This window comes from Anas acuta, chromosome 1 (assembly GCF_963932015.1).
Source record: "Anas acuta chromosome 1, bAnaAcu1.1, whole genome shotgun sequence".
Taxonomy (NCBI): Eukaryota; Metazoa; Chordata; class Aves; order Anseriformes; family Anatidae; genus Anas; species Anas acuta.
In genome coordinates, this window is record NC_088979.1 from 52,994,199 (window position 1) to 53,008,719 (window position 14,521).

Here is a 14,521-nt window from a genome sequence, read left to right on the forward strand (position 1 = left end):
TTAACTGTAAGTATATGGTATGCCAAATAACATGCACTAGTCTGTTGGGATAAGTCCTGCAATTTTTGTTCCCAAATGAAAGTTTTGACTACTAAACCTAATGTGAGAAAAAAAAGTGTGATGCAATTCAAGTACAGTATTATTATCCCACCTTGTCAAAGAAACAACATGTTCCCAGACTTTAGTATATATAAGAAATTAGTTTAAAAGCTTACTGCTCAGTCTTCTTTTAGGATGATTCTTACCATCAACAGCACCATACAGCACACGAGGTGTGATGCAATTAGGAGCATTGCAAGTCCAAAGGCAGCAATACCTGTCAGCTGAGCTAGATGCTATTAAGCGTTCAGTTACTACCACAACTCTAGCTTGTGCAAAGGTAAATGCCCCAAACTCCACTAATATATCTTCAGTGATAGGGGAAGAATTTCTGCAAAGTGTGCTAACTTAGCTTCTGAGGGTCTTGAATTTACAGCAATTCAAATACGCAGTAAAAGACAACTTCAGAGGCCAACAGTGTTTCTGAGCACACCCTAGCATCTTAATCCTACACTTCCACAGCTACAAGGAAGCAAAAGGACTGTTTGGGTCTGTGCTTTTATGAATATACTTCTGTACTAAGCAAGAAGTTTCTTCTTTTACATGTGTCACCTCAAAGGCAAAACAGTGAAGATTGTTAAGTGTTCCTGTGTCCTAAACAAAAAACACACCATCTACTTTTTGAACAGGTATATACTACCTCAGCTTATTTACTCAAATAAGAGAAAACAGTTACACTGTAAATTTTTAATCAATAAATCAATTTTGAAAAATTTATTGACACATTTTTAGCACTGAAGTTTCCTTCTAAGTTTTACATTAAAACTCAAATTTTGTTTCATCTTTAAAATGTTTGTCAAAAAAACACAGACACACCAAACACAGCATCAAATAAGGTGTGCCAACCCACAATCCAAAGGAAGTATTTTAAACTTTTCATCGTACATAGCTTTCACATCACAGGAAGTTACATTACCGGAATGTTGATCTCATTACAGTATTTGAAGTCTGTTACAATAATAATTTAGAAAAGGAAAAAGGAAATTAAAACATAAAAGGACATAATACAGTAAACAGATGACTTGTAAGACATGGGAATGAAGTTTAAGAAATGGCTTGTGGAAATCTCAGTAAGAACATCTGCTACTTTCTTAACACCTTCCCCATCCCCTTTACAAAGAGGCATTTAAAGTTAGAGTAGATAACAGCTTAAACTGTCATCTACACAAGGTAATACTGCAACAATAGAGAAAAGAACTGTGAACCATATGGCTGCCATATCTAGTTTTTATCAATCAATTTATACTCTCCAGAAAATACATCATCTTTTCCACTTGATTTAAAACAGAAGGCAACTATTTAAAGTGACAAAACATATATTACAGTGTAAAAACAATAAATCAGATGAAGAATTTCAAAATTAAAAATACATATATATACACATTCATTAGAAGTCCCAAACACTGTAGTCACAATCCTGTCATTCAAGATGAGTAAGACAGATTTGACATCAGTTATACTAACTTATAACACTATAAAAATTCTTTACCCTGTAAAATTCTTCAGAAAAAAATAAAAAATCTATACCTAGTGAAGATTTAATATTGCACCAAAAGCTGAAATTAACAGGTTAAACTTATAAAGTGCTGAACCCTTCTAAAGTCATGCCATATTATAGATCTGTACTCATCATGGTTCACGTATCTTGGACACATTTAGAATTTGCTGTGGTCACTTGATTGCAGGCTTCAAAGAAAAGACTATGTGAGGTAGAATAGATTCCTTCAAGTTCTCTGCCACCTTACGGAACATTAAGCTGTGCAAATGGCTCTGTCACAGGAAAAGGCTCCAAAGCTTTCTCTGCGTTTTTCCAGTTGTGAAAGTTTTCTTTGTACCATTCAACTAGCACATAAAGAACGTTGATAAATCAAATTGAACAGAGATAACAGGGAAACTCAAGTATTTCTACAGATAAATACTACCAACATTCTCATTTCGCAAGAATTTAACCTATAATGTTCAAAAAAATCTAGTTTTAGCCGTTACAAATTCTTTATTCAAGATTTATTGTACCAATAAAAATTACTTCCAGTACCTTATGCTACTTTTTTTAATTACAAGCTTTTTATATTTATCATTTATAAATTATATATTTATATTCATAATTTATAAAAAGGAGCTAATTTTATGTAAAATTAAAACGATAAATTCATTCCCTTTAGCTCATCATTAATTAACCTATAGACTCAATTTTACTCCCCTCTCCCTTTCTCTCCTCCCATCACTTCCAAATCTATTTGTGTAAATGGCATCAGACATACTTGTTTTCTTTATTCCTTCTTTCCAAGGCACTTTAGGTCTCCATCCTAACTTGTGCATTTTTTCTGAACTCATTGGGTATCTCATGTCATTGGCAGGTCTGTTGACAAACAAAATGCACAGGGAAAACAATTTGGTTAGACTTCTTCCATTAATTAGATACACAGCACTTCACACTGTCTTCAAGCCATCATTAGGTATGCTTCAGTTTTGAAAATCCCCTTCAACTTGAACAGATTACACTGCCTTCCAAAAAAAGTGACAACTGAGAGCAGCTACAACACAATTCAGCTTGCACAGTCAACTACTTAGAATTGACTAGAATAAATATGAATTAATGTCTTCACACAAAAATTAATGCTAATCTCAAATCACTGTCAATGCAAATTGGTGCATTTGCAGCTCTTTAGACAACCACTAAGCAAGGCAGTGTTTTCCAATAACTGCATTCACATCCTGAAAGCCCACAAATATTCACACACTTCATATCTGAAGTACAAAGATTTCTAAAGCATTGCCGTTACAGTGCCTCATTAGCTGCACAAACTTATCAAATATGTAGAATCCAAACTGCAAGATTCAACACAGAAAGACATTTCCTTCCAATAAGTACAGCACACATTTTTACTTCCACAATCTGTATCCTAATACTCTTTAATAAGGTCCCAATGTTCTTTTAAAGATGTATTCCCATGCAGTTATTTCTCCCAAGTCCATGTATCTTTAAACATTAGCAGACAGGACACAAAACACATGAAGAACCATCTCAGTTGGAACTACACTGAAACCTACTGAACGTTTGCATCATGTGCTCAAAGGGAATTTGTTCAGGTACCATGACACATTTATACAGGACTCTGAAGAATACTTCCTTATAGAGAAAAATTAGTACATTTAAATACATTTCAGTTGCCAAGAAAACCATCCAAATATGAACAGAAGGTGAGAATTCTAAAAGGCCACAATAATACTTAACTGCTATCTGCAGATATGTGATTTCTAATCACTCCAGAGAAAGAGTGATATCTGAAGGATGCAGAGTCATTGTTGCTGCAGAAAAGAAATGGAGATAAAAGAACAGAGCCAAACCAAGCCTGCAGTTAAGGATTACACACAGGAAACACACTTACAGAAGCTATCAGTTTTTGCTGCTGCCTTAATGTTTGCACCTCAAAGTTTTACATCTACATTTAAGAAGGTATTTTTATCTTAAGCTAGGAATTTAGCTAGGTACGTCTTTCTGTCTGTGGAGTGTGGGTCTAACCTATAAAGCACATCCAAATCCAAACTAGCCACATTAACACCAAAATATTAAAGCTAAGTAGTGAGAGACACTTAGCTAAATGAGAGAGGTGGATTCACCTCTCAAGTGATGTTGACAACAAAGTAGTGAATAAAATATCCTTAAGGATTCAGTTACTATGTAAAACTGGTTCTTTTCCCAGAGCAAACTTCAGCAGTGAGAAGTCTGAAGAAAGTCTGCAGACAGCCTTTGAAGATTAGAGTGTACTTCCAAAGCAGTACAAGCTTTCCAAAGATCCAAGTAATTAAAAAATATTTTTTTTAAAAATACACTATACAGATTGTAGACATCAAGTCCACAAGCAAACAAAATTAAGAAAGCGAAACAACTTTCACTTCCTCAGAAGTTGAGGATTTTGTTGATGATTTCTATGCACTCCAGAGAAAGAGTGATATGAGAACTATGCAGAGACTCACTGTTGCTGAAGAAAAAGAAATGGAGATAGAAGAACAGAGACAAACCAAAGCTGCAATTAAATCTGGAAAAGTTATCCCAGAAACACTTTTGCAAATAAATATGTAAGCATTCAACAGGAAACCTTCAGGACAGAGCTCTCCTGTACATGCTTAGCTTTTTTTTTTTATTATTTTTATTTTGATTTTTTTTTTACATTTTACATTTTATTTTTACCTGTCTTTGACGTAATCCATCCAGTGCTCCATTTCAGATTCCGAACTGGTCTTCTTTATCTAGTAAGAAGGGAAAAAGGAAAAAAAAAGTCACCCCCTCGTATTTTGCACCATCTTGACATACATTTAAAATTAGATTTCAATCTGTCATTGAAAAACAAAAACCAAATAGAAACAGTCTTTTGTCTAAACTGATCTGTCAAACTACTTAAACCAATTGCAATACTTCTTGCTCATCCAGGCACTTGTTAAACATTCATAGCTCAACTGTTATAGTTTAATCTTCCACATTCTCAGACCAAAAATAAAGTAGTCAACATGGAAAAAAAAATCAAATGGTTTCTAATTGCTACACCAGTTATGTCCCAGTCAGGATAGCCAACTCAGTGCCTGTACTGCACAGAGCACAGCTGCCACAGGAAGGTTACCACGTCGTTTTTCTATCATCCGCTGCAAGCACTAAACTATCTCACAGAGCAAAAGGTTTATAGAATTGTTTATATGGGCAATGACAAGTACTGTAACTTTTTACTCACTAAGTGGATTAACTCCTTAGCAAGCTGGGCAATGGACATCTCAAAATTAGTTCCAATGTTATAAATTTCACCTGGCTTCCCCTCCTTCAGAACAGTAAGGAATGCTTCTACAACATCAGTAGCATATAGGAAATTCCTTCTTTGAAGTCCAGAACCATGAATACAGCTAAAAAAAAAAAAAAAAAAAAAAAAAAAAACAGGAAGAAGCAGAAGATTTTTGTTAATCTCTAAACAGAAGCACTCAATTAAAACGCATCTTAAATTGTTCTACTGTTAGAAGTCACATGAAGATACTTTAATTTAAATAGCTGACATGCAAACAACTCTTTTTAAAGAAATCCTATTACTGAAATAAGCAATTCATAATTTAATTATTAAATTATCATTTCACAAACCGTACTATATTTACAACTAATTACAGTTTCACAGCAAAAAGACCACATAAAAAGTTACATACCATTTTCTGTTCTGTTGCAACAAAGATATAAACTTTGGAATAACCTAAACAGTTGAACATCAAGAAAACAAAAGAAAATTATTTTAGAAGTTATTCTGCAAAGAACACAGTGCTTCACCAGCAAATATAATTACATACTTTAATAAATAAATTTTAAATGTTCAAATAAACTGAAGTCTTATCAAGCAATGCATTAAGCCTAGAAACTGCAAGCTTTTTTTCCTAGTATAAACAGAGTATTTTGTAAACCACAGTTGCCTTTTCTGAAGTTCACAGGAAATCATTTTTTTGTTTATTTTTATTTTATTTTTATTTTTTTTAAGAGTAAATGCCTCTATTGCATTGTAACTCTGACCTTTCTGGTCATCCATTACAAATGAGCAATTATAAACTTAGTGTTTTTACATATAAGAATGGTTCCATTACTTTTCACACTACAGTCTGAACAGTTAACTGCAAACTATTCAGAATATAGTTCGACCATAGAGCAAGTTGCAGTAAAACTATAGCAAAAAAAGTACCAGTCATTAAAATAATTAAATTTGTAAGAGAGCCAATATAGAATTTAAAGATAAGTAAACACTAGTGAAGTGATAGACACCAGCTTGCAGCATGAATATTTACAATTGTATTATGTTGGGCTATATGCTTAGATACGTTCATCATGGCCCTGAAACTTCACAATGGTTGGTCCCTCTAATAAGTTTTCAAATTTGAACACACAAAATTTATTATTTTTTTTAACTTCTTAATTTACTTCATACCCTAAACATAGGAGTAGCCATACTAGTTAAAACCCAAGATCTGTTTTACCCTAGTATTGTTTTTAGCAGTAACTAAAAGTGGAACTTGAGGACAAGTTTAAATTGAACGGAATCACGTAGTGATACATCTCAGGAATATAGTCCCAACATCAGACAATCCACAAACAAACATTTGCCAAGCCACAGATCAGTAAAAACATGTTTTAGAAAACATTGTTTGTCTATCTGCAACAACACAGGGAATACAAATTACTTATTTGGCTAAAAACAAAAATAGTAAAAAAAAATCTCAGTAGAACCACAAAATAGAGCTACATTTCAAATAAATTCATTCCACTAGCGTATTTCTGTTCATTAGCACAGCATGGTATTACCTACAAAGGCATCTCCATCCCACTAATAACTATTTTAAATGGCTATCCTGCAAGGTACTACAGAACTATGTAGAAAAAATACAAGTCTGTCTGTGCTACTACTCACCATATATCTGATGGTGAAAGGTTTGTCTTCTCTATTGCCCATACAGGTTGCAACGTTTCTTTATACCAGATTCATCTCTCCTAAATTACTTTAAATGTAGCCTCAGTTATTTAACATTCTTAACTACAGCAAGTAAAATCTAAATTCAAGTAATTTGTAGGGGAAGCCTGCCAGTTGATTATTTGAAAATTAGGAAAAGTACAAAATAAAGCCACTGCAGTTAAACTCTTGTAAGTAACTGGAAGTCTTGAACTGATGCTTTACTGACAACCAGAACACCTGTATACATTGTGTTGATGGGAAAATGCTTTAGTGTGAGATCAGAATATACAACCATGGGTAAGCATTGACTAATATACTTCCAAGACAGAGCTTTTTTGGAAAATCTGTCTATTCTTATGAGAAAAAAGTAACATTACTAAAACCTTAAACTATAGCATAGCAAAGCATAAGTTTGACTTACTTTTTCTGGATACTGGTGTGGCCCATAAACATTACTGCTTCGTGTAATAACAACTGGAAACTTAAAAGCACGAAATATGCATGTCATTACAGATTAAGTATATACACTAGTAAAAAAAACGCAGGCTTCTTGTTAAAGAATGAATGATGACACTTGCAGTGCCTAATAAAATACCTGAAAGCTTTTACAGACATTAATTAAGCTATCTGCCTCTAGGCCTATAGTGACAGATGTTCCCAACCTCTCAGTCTTGTTAAGGACCCACCATAGGACATTACACATGTATCTGGTTGACTGCAGACTTCCTCACTGTACAGAAGTGTTTCAGTAATTATCATATTCAAGTCAAACTGATGTCACAAACAGCTTCGCAGAATAACATATCAAAAGCATTGAAAACTCAAAACATCTTTGCTTAAACAAATATAATCTTTTCATCTTTTTTTCCCCGAATTTACTATAAAATTAATATTAAAACAATTTGAATTTTGCATATTCTGCTTATATATATATGGATGTTCCTCAAGCTTACAACTGTTTTTTTTTTAATTTTTGCTGTTCTCTTTAACCATTTTAACTTTAGACATTACAGTTCAGATTTTTTATTTCTAAATCTAAAAATAATTGACCACTCTCCAGCCTTTTGCAGGACCTCACCACCAGTAAGTGGCTGATATACTCTGACCCATCCAAACTACAACACCAGCAACCAGGAAAGAGGTGGCACAACGTCGTCTGCTACTGACTTTTATACTCTCACACATGTAATATACATTTAAGTAGGAGCTTCAGAGTTTTTGAAGCGTGCATTAACTTACTTGGTACCTTTCCCAATAAGACTGAACAAAACACTCCGCAGCTGCTTTAGAGGAGGCATAGGGATTTGTAGGGCGTTTTGGTGAGGATTCATCAAATTCCTAAAATGAAAGCTTGCATTACTCAATTTCTTTTGTCCAGGTATGTCTTACAGTTATAAAAGCTACAGCTGCAACTGAAATAAACATCCCTAAAATATTCAGGCACACCAGACTGAGAAAGATACCCATCTATTTAAAAAGGAGACGACCAATAACCCAAGACAATATTTATCAAACACAAGGGTCAGCCAGAATATCAGCAATAATACTTCTATACTTCCAGCCAAGTATCTCACAGTAGCGGATCCTTAGATATTTACCCTGCAAAATAATAACCACTGCCACAAGGAAATTCAATTCTCTTCGGGCTCATATTGCTTCTGAGTGCACCATAATACCACAGCCAGTAAATTGAGCTTTCAGTCCTAAATAAAATTGGTCCACTCCCCCTTCTCTATAACCTTTCTTCTCTAAGGAAAATAAAATTTCAGCCCACAGTCTTTCAAAAACAAGGCTCCAACAATTCTATCTTGTTCCTCGTGGCTACCCTGCCAGTTTTATCTATTTGCAACTTGGAAAAAAAAAAGAAAAAAAAAAAAAAGAAACAATAATGAAACAAAGGAGGGACTATATAGTTGCTAAGGTGCCACTCACAACTATCACCTACATGCATAACTAAAAGACTCACTGTTCTTGTCTGGCCTTTGCCTCTGAAATTACTTGATCCTGATTTACTCTTTTTTTTTTTAAACCTTCCTTCCTTCCCCACCCCCAAAATAGATCTTTAAGAATCCCTGCTATGATTCACAAGGAGTATCTATCTCTTTGAAGCATTCACATGTTATTAACAACACCAACAAAAAAACTTCGGGACAATTTTGATACTTGGCTTTCTAGAAGCAATTAGTACCTACTTACATGTTCAAGTATTGTCAGAAATAGCTCAAAATCATACATTTAGAGAGGCTGAGGAAAGTTAGAACCTCATGCACTTTCACCTGATCAGTGCTGCCTCCATATACTTCATCTGTACTGACATAGACAAACTTCTCCACGTTGGCTTCGTGTGCAGCAGCAACCAATACATTAGTACCATAAACATTCACATAGGTGAATTCCAGGGCATGCCAAAATGAAAGATCTGCATCCAAAGAAAAGATTAAATTTAGGCAATACATAGCTTTCTATTGAACCATAATATTAAGGGCAGTAATATAGATTGGGATTTTATCACTAGTTCTTTGTCAGATAGCACAGTCACCATTAAATTAAGCCACTTTCTATATATACTTGAAAACAAAATCTTTGCTTCAAAAAAGAGGCCAGAATGAGGAACAAAAGCTTATTAGCTACAGATGGTGCAATTTGAAATAGCATAAGTTAACTTCATTTAAGTGGCAGCATAACTAATTCCCTCCTCTAGGAAGTGCCAAGCTCAGTCAGGAAAGTATCACTCAAACACCGTCATAAGATACATTCACATACACCAATTACTGTTAATAAACCACCACCTGTTTTAATTCTTAGGATTGTTCCACCAACTTAATGACTTTGGGCATATCAATTTTGACAATTCTGAGAAGCATTTTCCTGAAGAATTCTTCAAGGACTGTTGCTCATGATGAACAGAATACGATAGGAATACTTCTCATCAACAGTTTTACAGAAAAGCAATAAATCTAAGCCAGGTACTTCTGTGTATAATTCATCTTCTCTCTTTTTAGAGCTCTGGCAGGACTCTAAAGGGAGCAATGCTCACTCTTTAACTTCTACTTTCTAGTTTTTCCTGCAACGTTACAGCCAATCAAGTGAAATTACCTTCATGACTCCACTACTACAGCGTATGTTACACATGTCTAGACGGAATTTCAAGTATCTTTATACATAAAAAACATTTCCATTTATACACAATCAAAATAATGAAGTGCCTTAAAGCTGTGAACTCCTTAAGTCAAAAAGGCCGCCAGACTTTCAATCATGTATTCTGTAAACATATCAAACTGTATCCTTGTTTTAAGTGAATGGGGGAAAAAAAGATGAAACTTATCAGTATACTATTTCAAACAAACATACACACAAAAATAATACCAAAACATACAACAATACTCACCTACATGAGTTTGGGCTGCAAAATGAAGGACTATGTCAATCTTCTCAGTTTCAAAAAGCTGTTTTATAAAATGAGGTTCACAAATATCCCCCTGAACAGTAAAAAATAAAAAAAAAGTGTTTTGTTTTTTTTTTCTTTAAATAACGAATATGCTGTAATTTGATTCAAGCATCATAAACAAACCATTATACAGGAGGCACAGGAAAAAGTTTTGCAGTAAGTACACGCTTGCAAAGCCAAAGCATTTATCTTATATCAGAACCACAGTATTACTCATTTTTTTCTTTAATAGCAATAACAGAAAACTAAGACTGTCCAGTCAAAAGAGGAACTTATGTCTTTGAAGAGCAAACAAGATATGAATATCTAGAGTTTTAAATATAAGATGCTTTCTTTTAGTTTTTCACAGATACAAATACAGCTACCAACTGAGTTTGGGGCAAAATACCAACTCTGTATTGCTTTTTGAGCAGCCGCCTCAACAACAGGTACCTTGTTTCAGGTTTTATATTACTGTTTAACATAAACAGTATCACCCCCAGAATATACACAAAACAAGTATAACGTGTAACTTGAAAGCTAAGGTCAGAACAAGTGCCTACAGCAAACAGGAAAGTTATTGGAGTCTGGCTGGAAGACAGTGACACCTAGTGGCATTATAAGAGGTGAAGTTCATCCCCACTGTTGTCAAAATAGATGGATGTCTTCCAAGGGTATTTTTTTTATCACCAGAAAAATTGATGGATTTGGAAAAGAGTCAGGCATCAACACACAAGCCATTTGTTAGTCCGACACACAATCAACAGCAACTTTCAAAGGTAAATACAAGCTGAGAAGTAGCTTTTGATAATCATCTATTGCCTCAACTTAAACAAGACAGTACTTCAAAAGCTGTGTCACGGGGAGGAAGACTTATGTATTTTCAAGAACAAGGCAATTAACTGAACATAGTTCAAATTCACCTACCTCTTAAGAAGTTCTCAAGCAATGATTCTGAACAACAGCCTCAAAGAAGTACTGTATGTCAGAAACAGAAGGAAGATCTACGGATTTTCCCATATCTCATCCCTGAACACAAATGAAACACTCCAGGAAATACTTCAGACCCATATACTATTTTAATTAATATGGCTAGAATTAGTTACCTTTTTTTTTTTTTTTTAACTGAAATTCAAAATTAAATATTTCTTTTTCTTTTAAGATTGCTTTCAATAAGATCACTCAAATTGATACGTTTCTTCTAAAAATACTGTCAGATGTAGACTTTGCCTCAAACTTAAGATGATTAAGAATCTCAAGGTACTTTAAGAAAGCTTTTTAGAAGTAACTTGTGTTTACACAGACCTCCCCATTGTCAAAAAAATGTACAATTACAGAAATAATCCTCAACCTTTAACAAAGTACGTCTTCCTCTAGTATGCATCGAAGGGCACTGTGCTGAGCAAGAACATAAATTGCAATTAAAACTGTTGGAAGTACTACAGTACCTTTCATACTGCCCCTTATGGAGATCTCTAAGCTTTTACTTCTCTACCTTCTAAAACAAAGAACTTTTCTACAGCATTTATCCTTCCTGCTCCCTCTGAAGGCCAGCAGTAGCATCACAACTCTAAGGCCTTGACCCTTGGGGAGTGTTTTCTCAGTGCATTTTTTCTTGTCAGAGTAAATACCTTGCCATCTGCATCTCAGTTCTAGCCAACCTTCTTTCAAAATAAAGAAATAAATAAATAAGCAAAAGAAAGAGGAAAATACCACACTAAATCCCAACTGGAATAGCTGGAATGAATTATTCTCACAGTAAGTTTTGTGAAAATGTATTCCCTCTCTTGTTCAGAAGCAGCATTTACCATCCTCCTGCTTGGTTTACAAGATGCCTTCTAGAACTCCGTGCACTGGTAACTAAGCACCAGTACATATGCAGGTAACAAGGCCTTTATTTAGCATTCGTATATATCACATCATATACTGAAAGGTGTCAAAAACAATAAGAAAAATAACAAGAGAACAGATTGTGCATCCTGAAACTGAGTATGTTCGCTTAGCACATATCCTCTTACCTCTCAAGTAAATTTTATCTAGCAGCTCAGGGATAAATATTTATGAAAATAAAGAGAGGTTTACAAAAACAGGCACTGGGGTAACCAGACATGTGGAAAAGTTAATTTCCCAACCTTGCCTGAATCTAAGCAGTAAGTTGAGTTTACATCTTTTACCTCTGAAATAGTTGTGCCAATTTAGTAGATAGCTGCTATTTCAGGGAATTAAATCTATGGGCTTTTCTCTGATGTCCTGCAATTTCAGGCAGCCTAGCTCAACAAACAGGCCAGCATCAGCACTGACTTACAGGCAGAAAAAGAACTTCTGCATACAAACCTAGCAGTCTGAGTATTTATCCGAACAATAAATCTAAATCTGTCTCCTGTCTGAAGCCTAAACTGTTGGAACAGTAAACTGATGTAACCATCAACATTTTAGAAAGCGAAGACATACTTTGAATCTAGACCCTGTTCCAAAACAACTACAGAAGTACACACAACATCAACAGCAGTAAAAGGAAGAACGTAGCCTGATTCCTAGCACAAACAGAACAAGAAAGAGGACAATGCACACCATGGAATATAAGGAGCTGTGGTGTTTGAAGGTACAGAACTTAAGAGAGAGTCTAAGCATGAAGGAGCCAAATCAAAGACCATCTTGTCCACACCATTTATCACAAGTAGTCTTACAAGTAAATGAATCATTCCTAAAGCCAGTTATCTCCATACTCACGCTTTTACCAACCCTGAACCTTTATTATACAATAAAATATACCAATTTTCAAAAGACTGCTTCAAGTAAGAGGCAGATCACGCTGTCACACAACCACATACTGTCACAGACTTCTCTGGGTGAGACATGGATTCTATTAATAAAGGTACTGAACTCCAGTTACTGCTGTTGTGTCAAGCTGAGTGTAAAGCACACTGGCATATTCTTGTAGAAAATAAATTGGTGTTTGGAAATTAGTAAAAATAATCTCAAATTTCATTTATGGTAAAACATTGGTTTTACCCCCAGGATTTGAGGAGCTCTGGAGACTACATTACCGTGACACAAACACACACACACAAAGTTAAGTTCCCTAGAAAAGAAAAAGAAGGCTTTATCACCTGGATAAACTTGTAGTTTTCCTTCTCTGAGACAGTTTCAAGATTCTTCAAACTTGCACAGTAGTCGAGCTAAAAAGAAATACCCACAGAACATCAACAAATAGTCTTCATAAAAGCAAGCAAGCCAATTCAGCTCCAACCCAATTACTAGAAAATTGAAGATTAAAGTAAAAACTACTTTCAAAAGAAAAGCTATTTTGCAAGCAAGTATTATGAAATACAAGAAAATACAGAAGTCTGAAAGATATCCTTAGATTGTAAAACTTATTAGGCAGACATCCCTAACTTCGGAAGTTTCTTCTTTACACAAATTATAATCAATACATAATTATTTGTAGCAGGCACAGAACTGTAAAAACGAGCAGCAGTTAAATTGTTTTTGCTCAGGAACAAAGGGAGAGTTAAACAGAAATTTAGCAAATAATAGTTTTTCAAGTAAATTTCAATATACCGTAGTTTACATTAAGAATCTTTTAAAATGGTATTCCTTAGTAAGAAAGAAGACAACCCACTTACCTTATCTAGGTTTATAATCAGATAGTTTGGATAGTTCTTGACGAGGGACATGACTACGTGTGAAGCACTACAGGATGAGAGAAGAAAAGTGGATTTTACAACTACATTATTGGCTTTAATGCAACAAAGCGATGACAAATCAATACCAATTGACAAATCAATATCAAGTGCTGTCAGTCAAGTAACACCAAAAGTCAGTTTAGCAACACCAGAAGGCTATGGGGGAAAGAAGGAGCTGTACAGACAGGAGGAAGAGCACCTCAGTGTGGGATTTTAAGACATGGCAACGGCATTATTTCAGTTGCTACATACTGATAAATAGAAACAGAACTAAAAGCTTGTGCTGTAACAAGAAAAAAAGAGTTTTGTTTTTTTTTATTAAAAAAGAAGCATTATACTCTACAGCCAATTAGCATTCTAGAAGTTTATACCCTTAATTTTATACATTAGGGACATGCTATATATATTTATATATGCATGTATATGTAAAATAAGTACATATATATTAGAACACAGCCTTGGTACCAGGCAGAGCCCATTACTCGACTTCTCTAAGCTACAACGCCAACTCCCACCCGCCTATACCGCCCTCCCAACCCGCTGCCACCACCCCTGGGTGCACGAAGCGGTGTGTTTGGGTGGCATTTTGTTGTAACCATCCCCCCCGCCGCCCCCCTCACATGAAGCCGGCTCCGCCCGTCACCAGCAGCCGCTTCTCGAAGCGCGGCGCCGCCGCCACCGGCAGCTGCCCCGACATCGCCCGCGCTTTACGGCGGCGGCGCGACACGGCTCACCCCTATCACCAGCCACTTTTTTTTTACGACGCTGCGCTGCTTTACGGCTGAACCAGGCAACGGCCACGTAGGAAACGGGGGGAACCCGGAGGGGCGCGGCCAGAA

At 35.3% G+C, this 14,521-nt stretch overlaps 1 protein-coding gene across 1 annotated transcript; it reads right to left on the reverse strand.

Moving 5' to 3' along the window:
* Positions 1-798: 798 nt before the first annotated feature.
* Positions 799-14,457, reverse strand: TGDS (TDP-glucose 4,6-dehydratase). Its single transcript, XM_068677049.1, has 12 exons — positions 14,303-14,457; positions 13,623-13,689; positions 13,107-13,175; positions 9,958-10,048; positions 8,846-8,988; positions 7,809-7,907; positions 6,991-7,050; positions 5,284-5,327; positions 4,827-4,992; positions 4,292-4,350; positions 2,361-2,458; positions 799-1,941 (listed from the first exon to the last, which is right to left on the reverse strand). Exons 1-12 carry the CDS (start codon positions 14,377-14,379, stop codon positions 1,841-1,843), a joined length of 1,074 nt encoding a protein of 357 aa, XP_068533150.1. The 5' UTR covers positions 14,380-14,457; the 3' UTR covers positions 799-1,840.
* Positions 14,458-14,521: the final 64 nt, after the last annotated feature.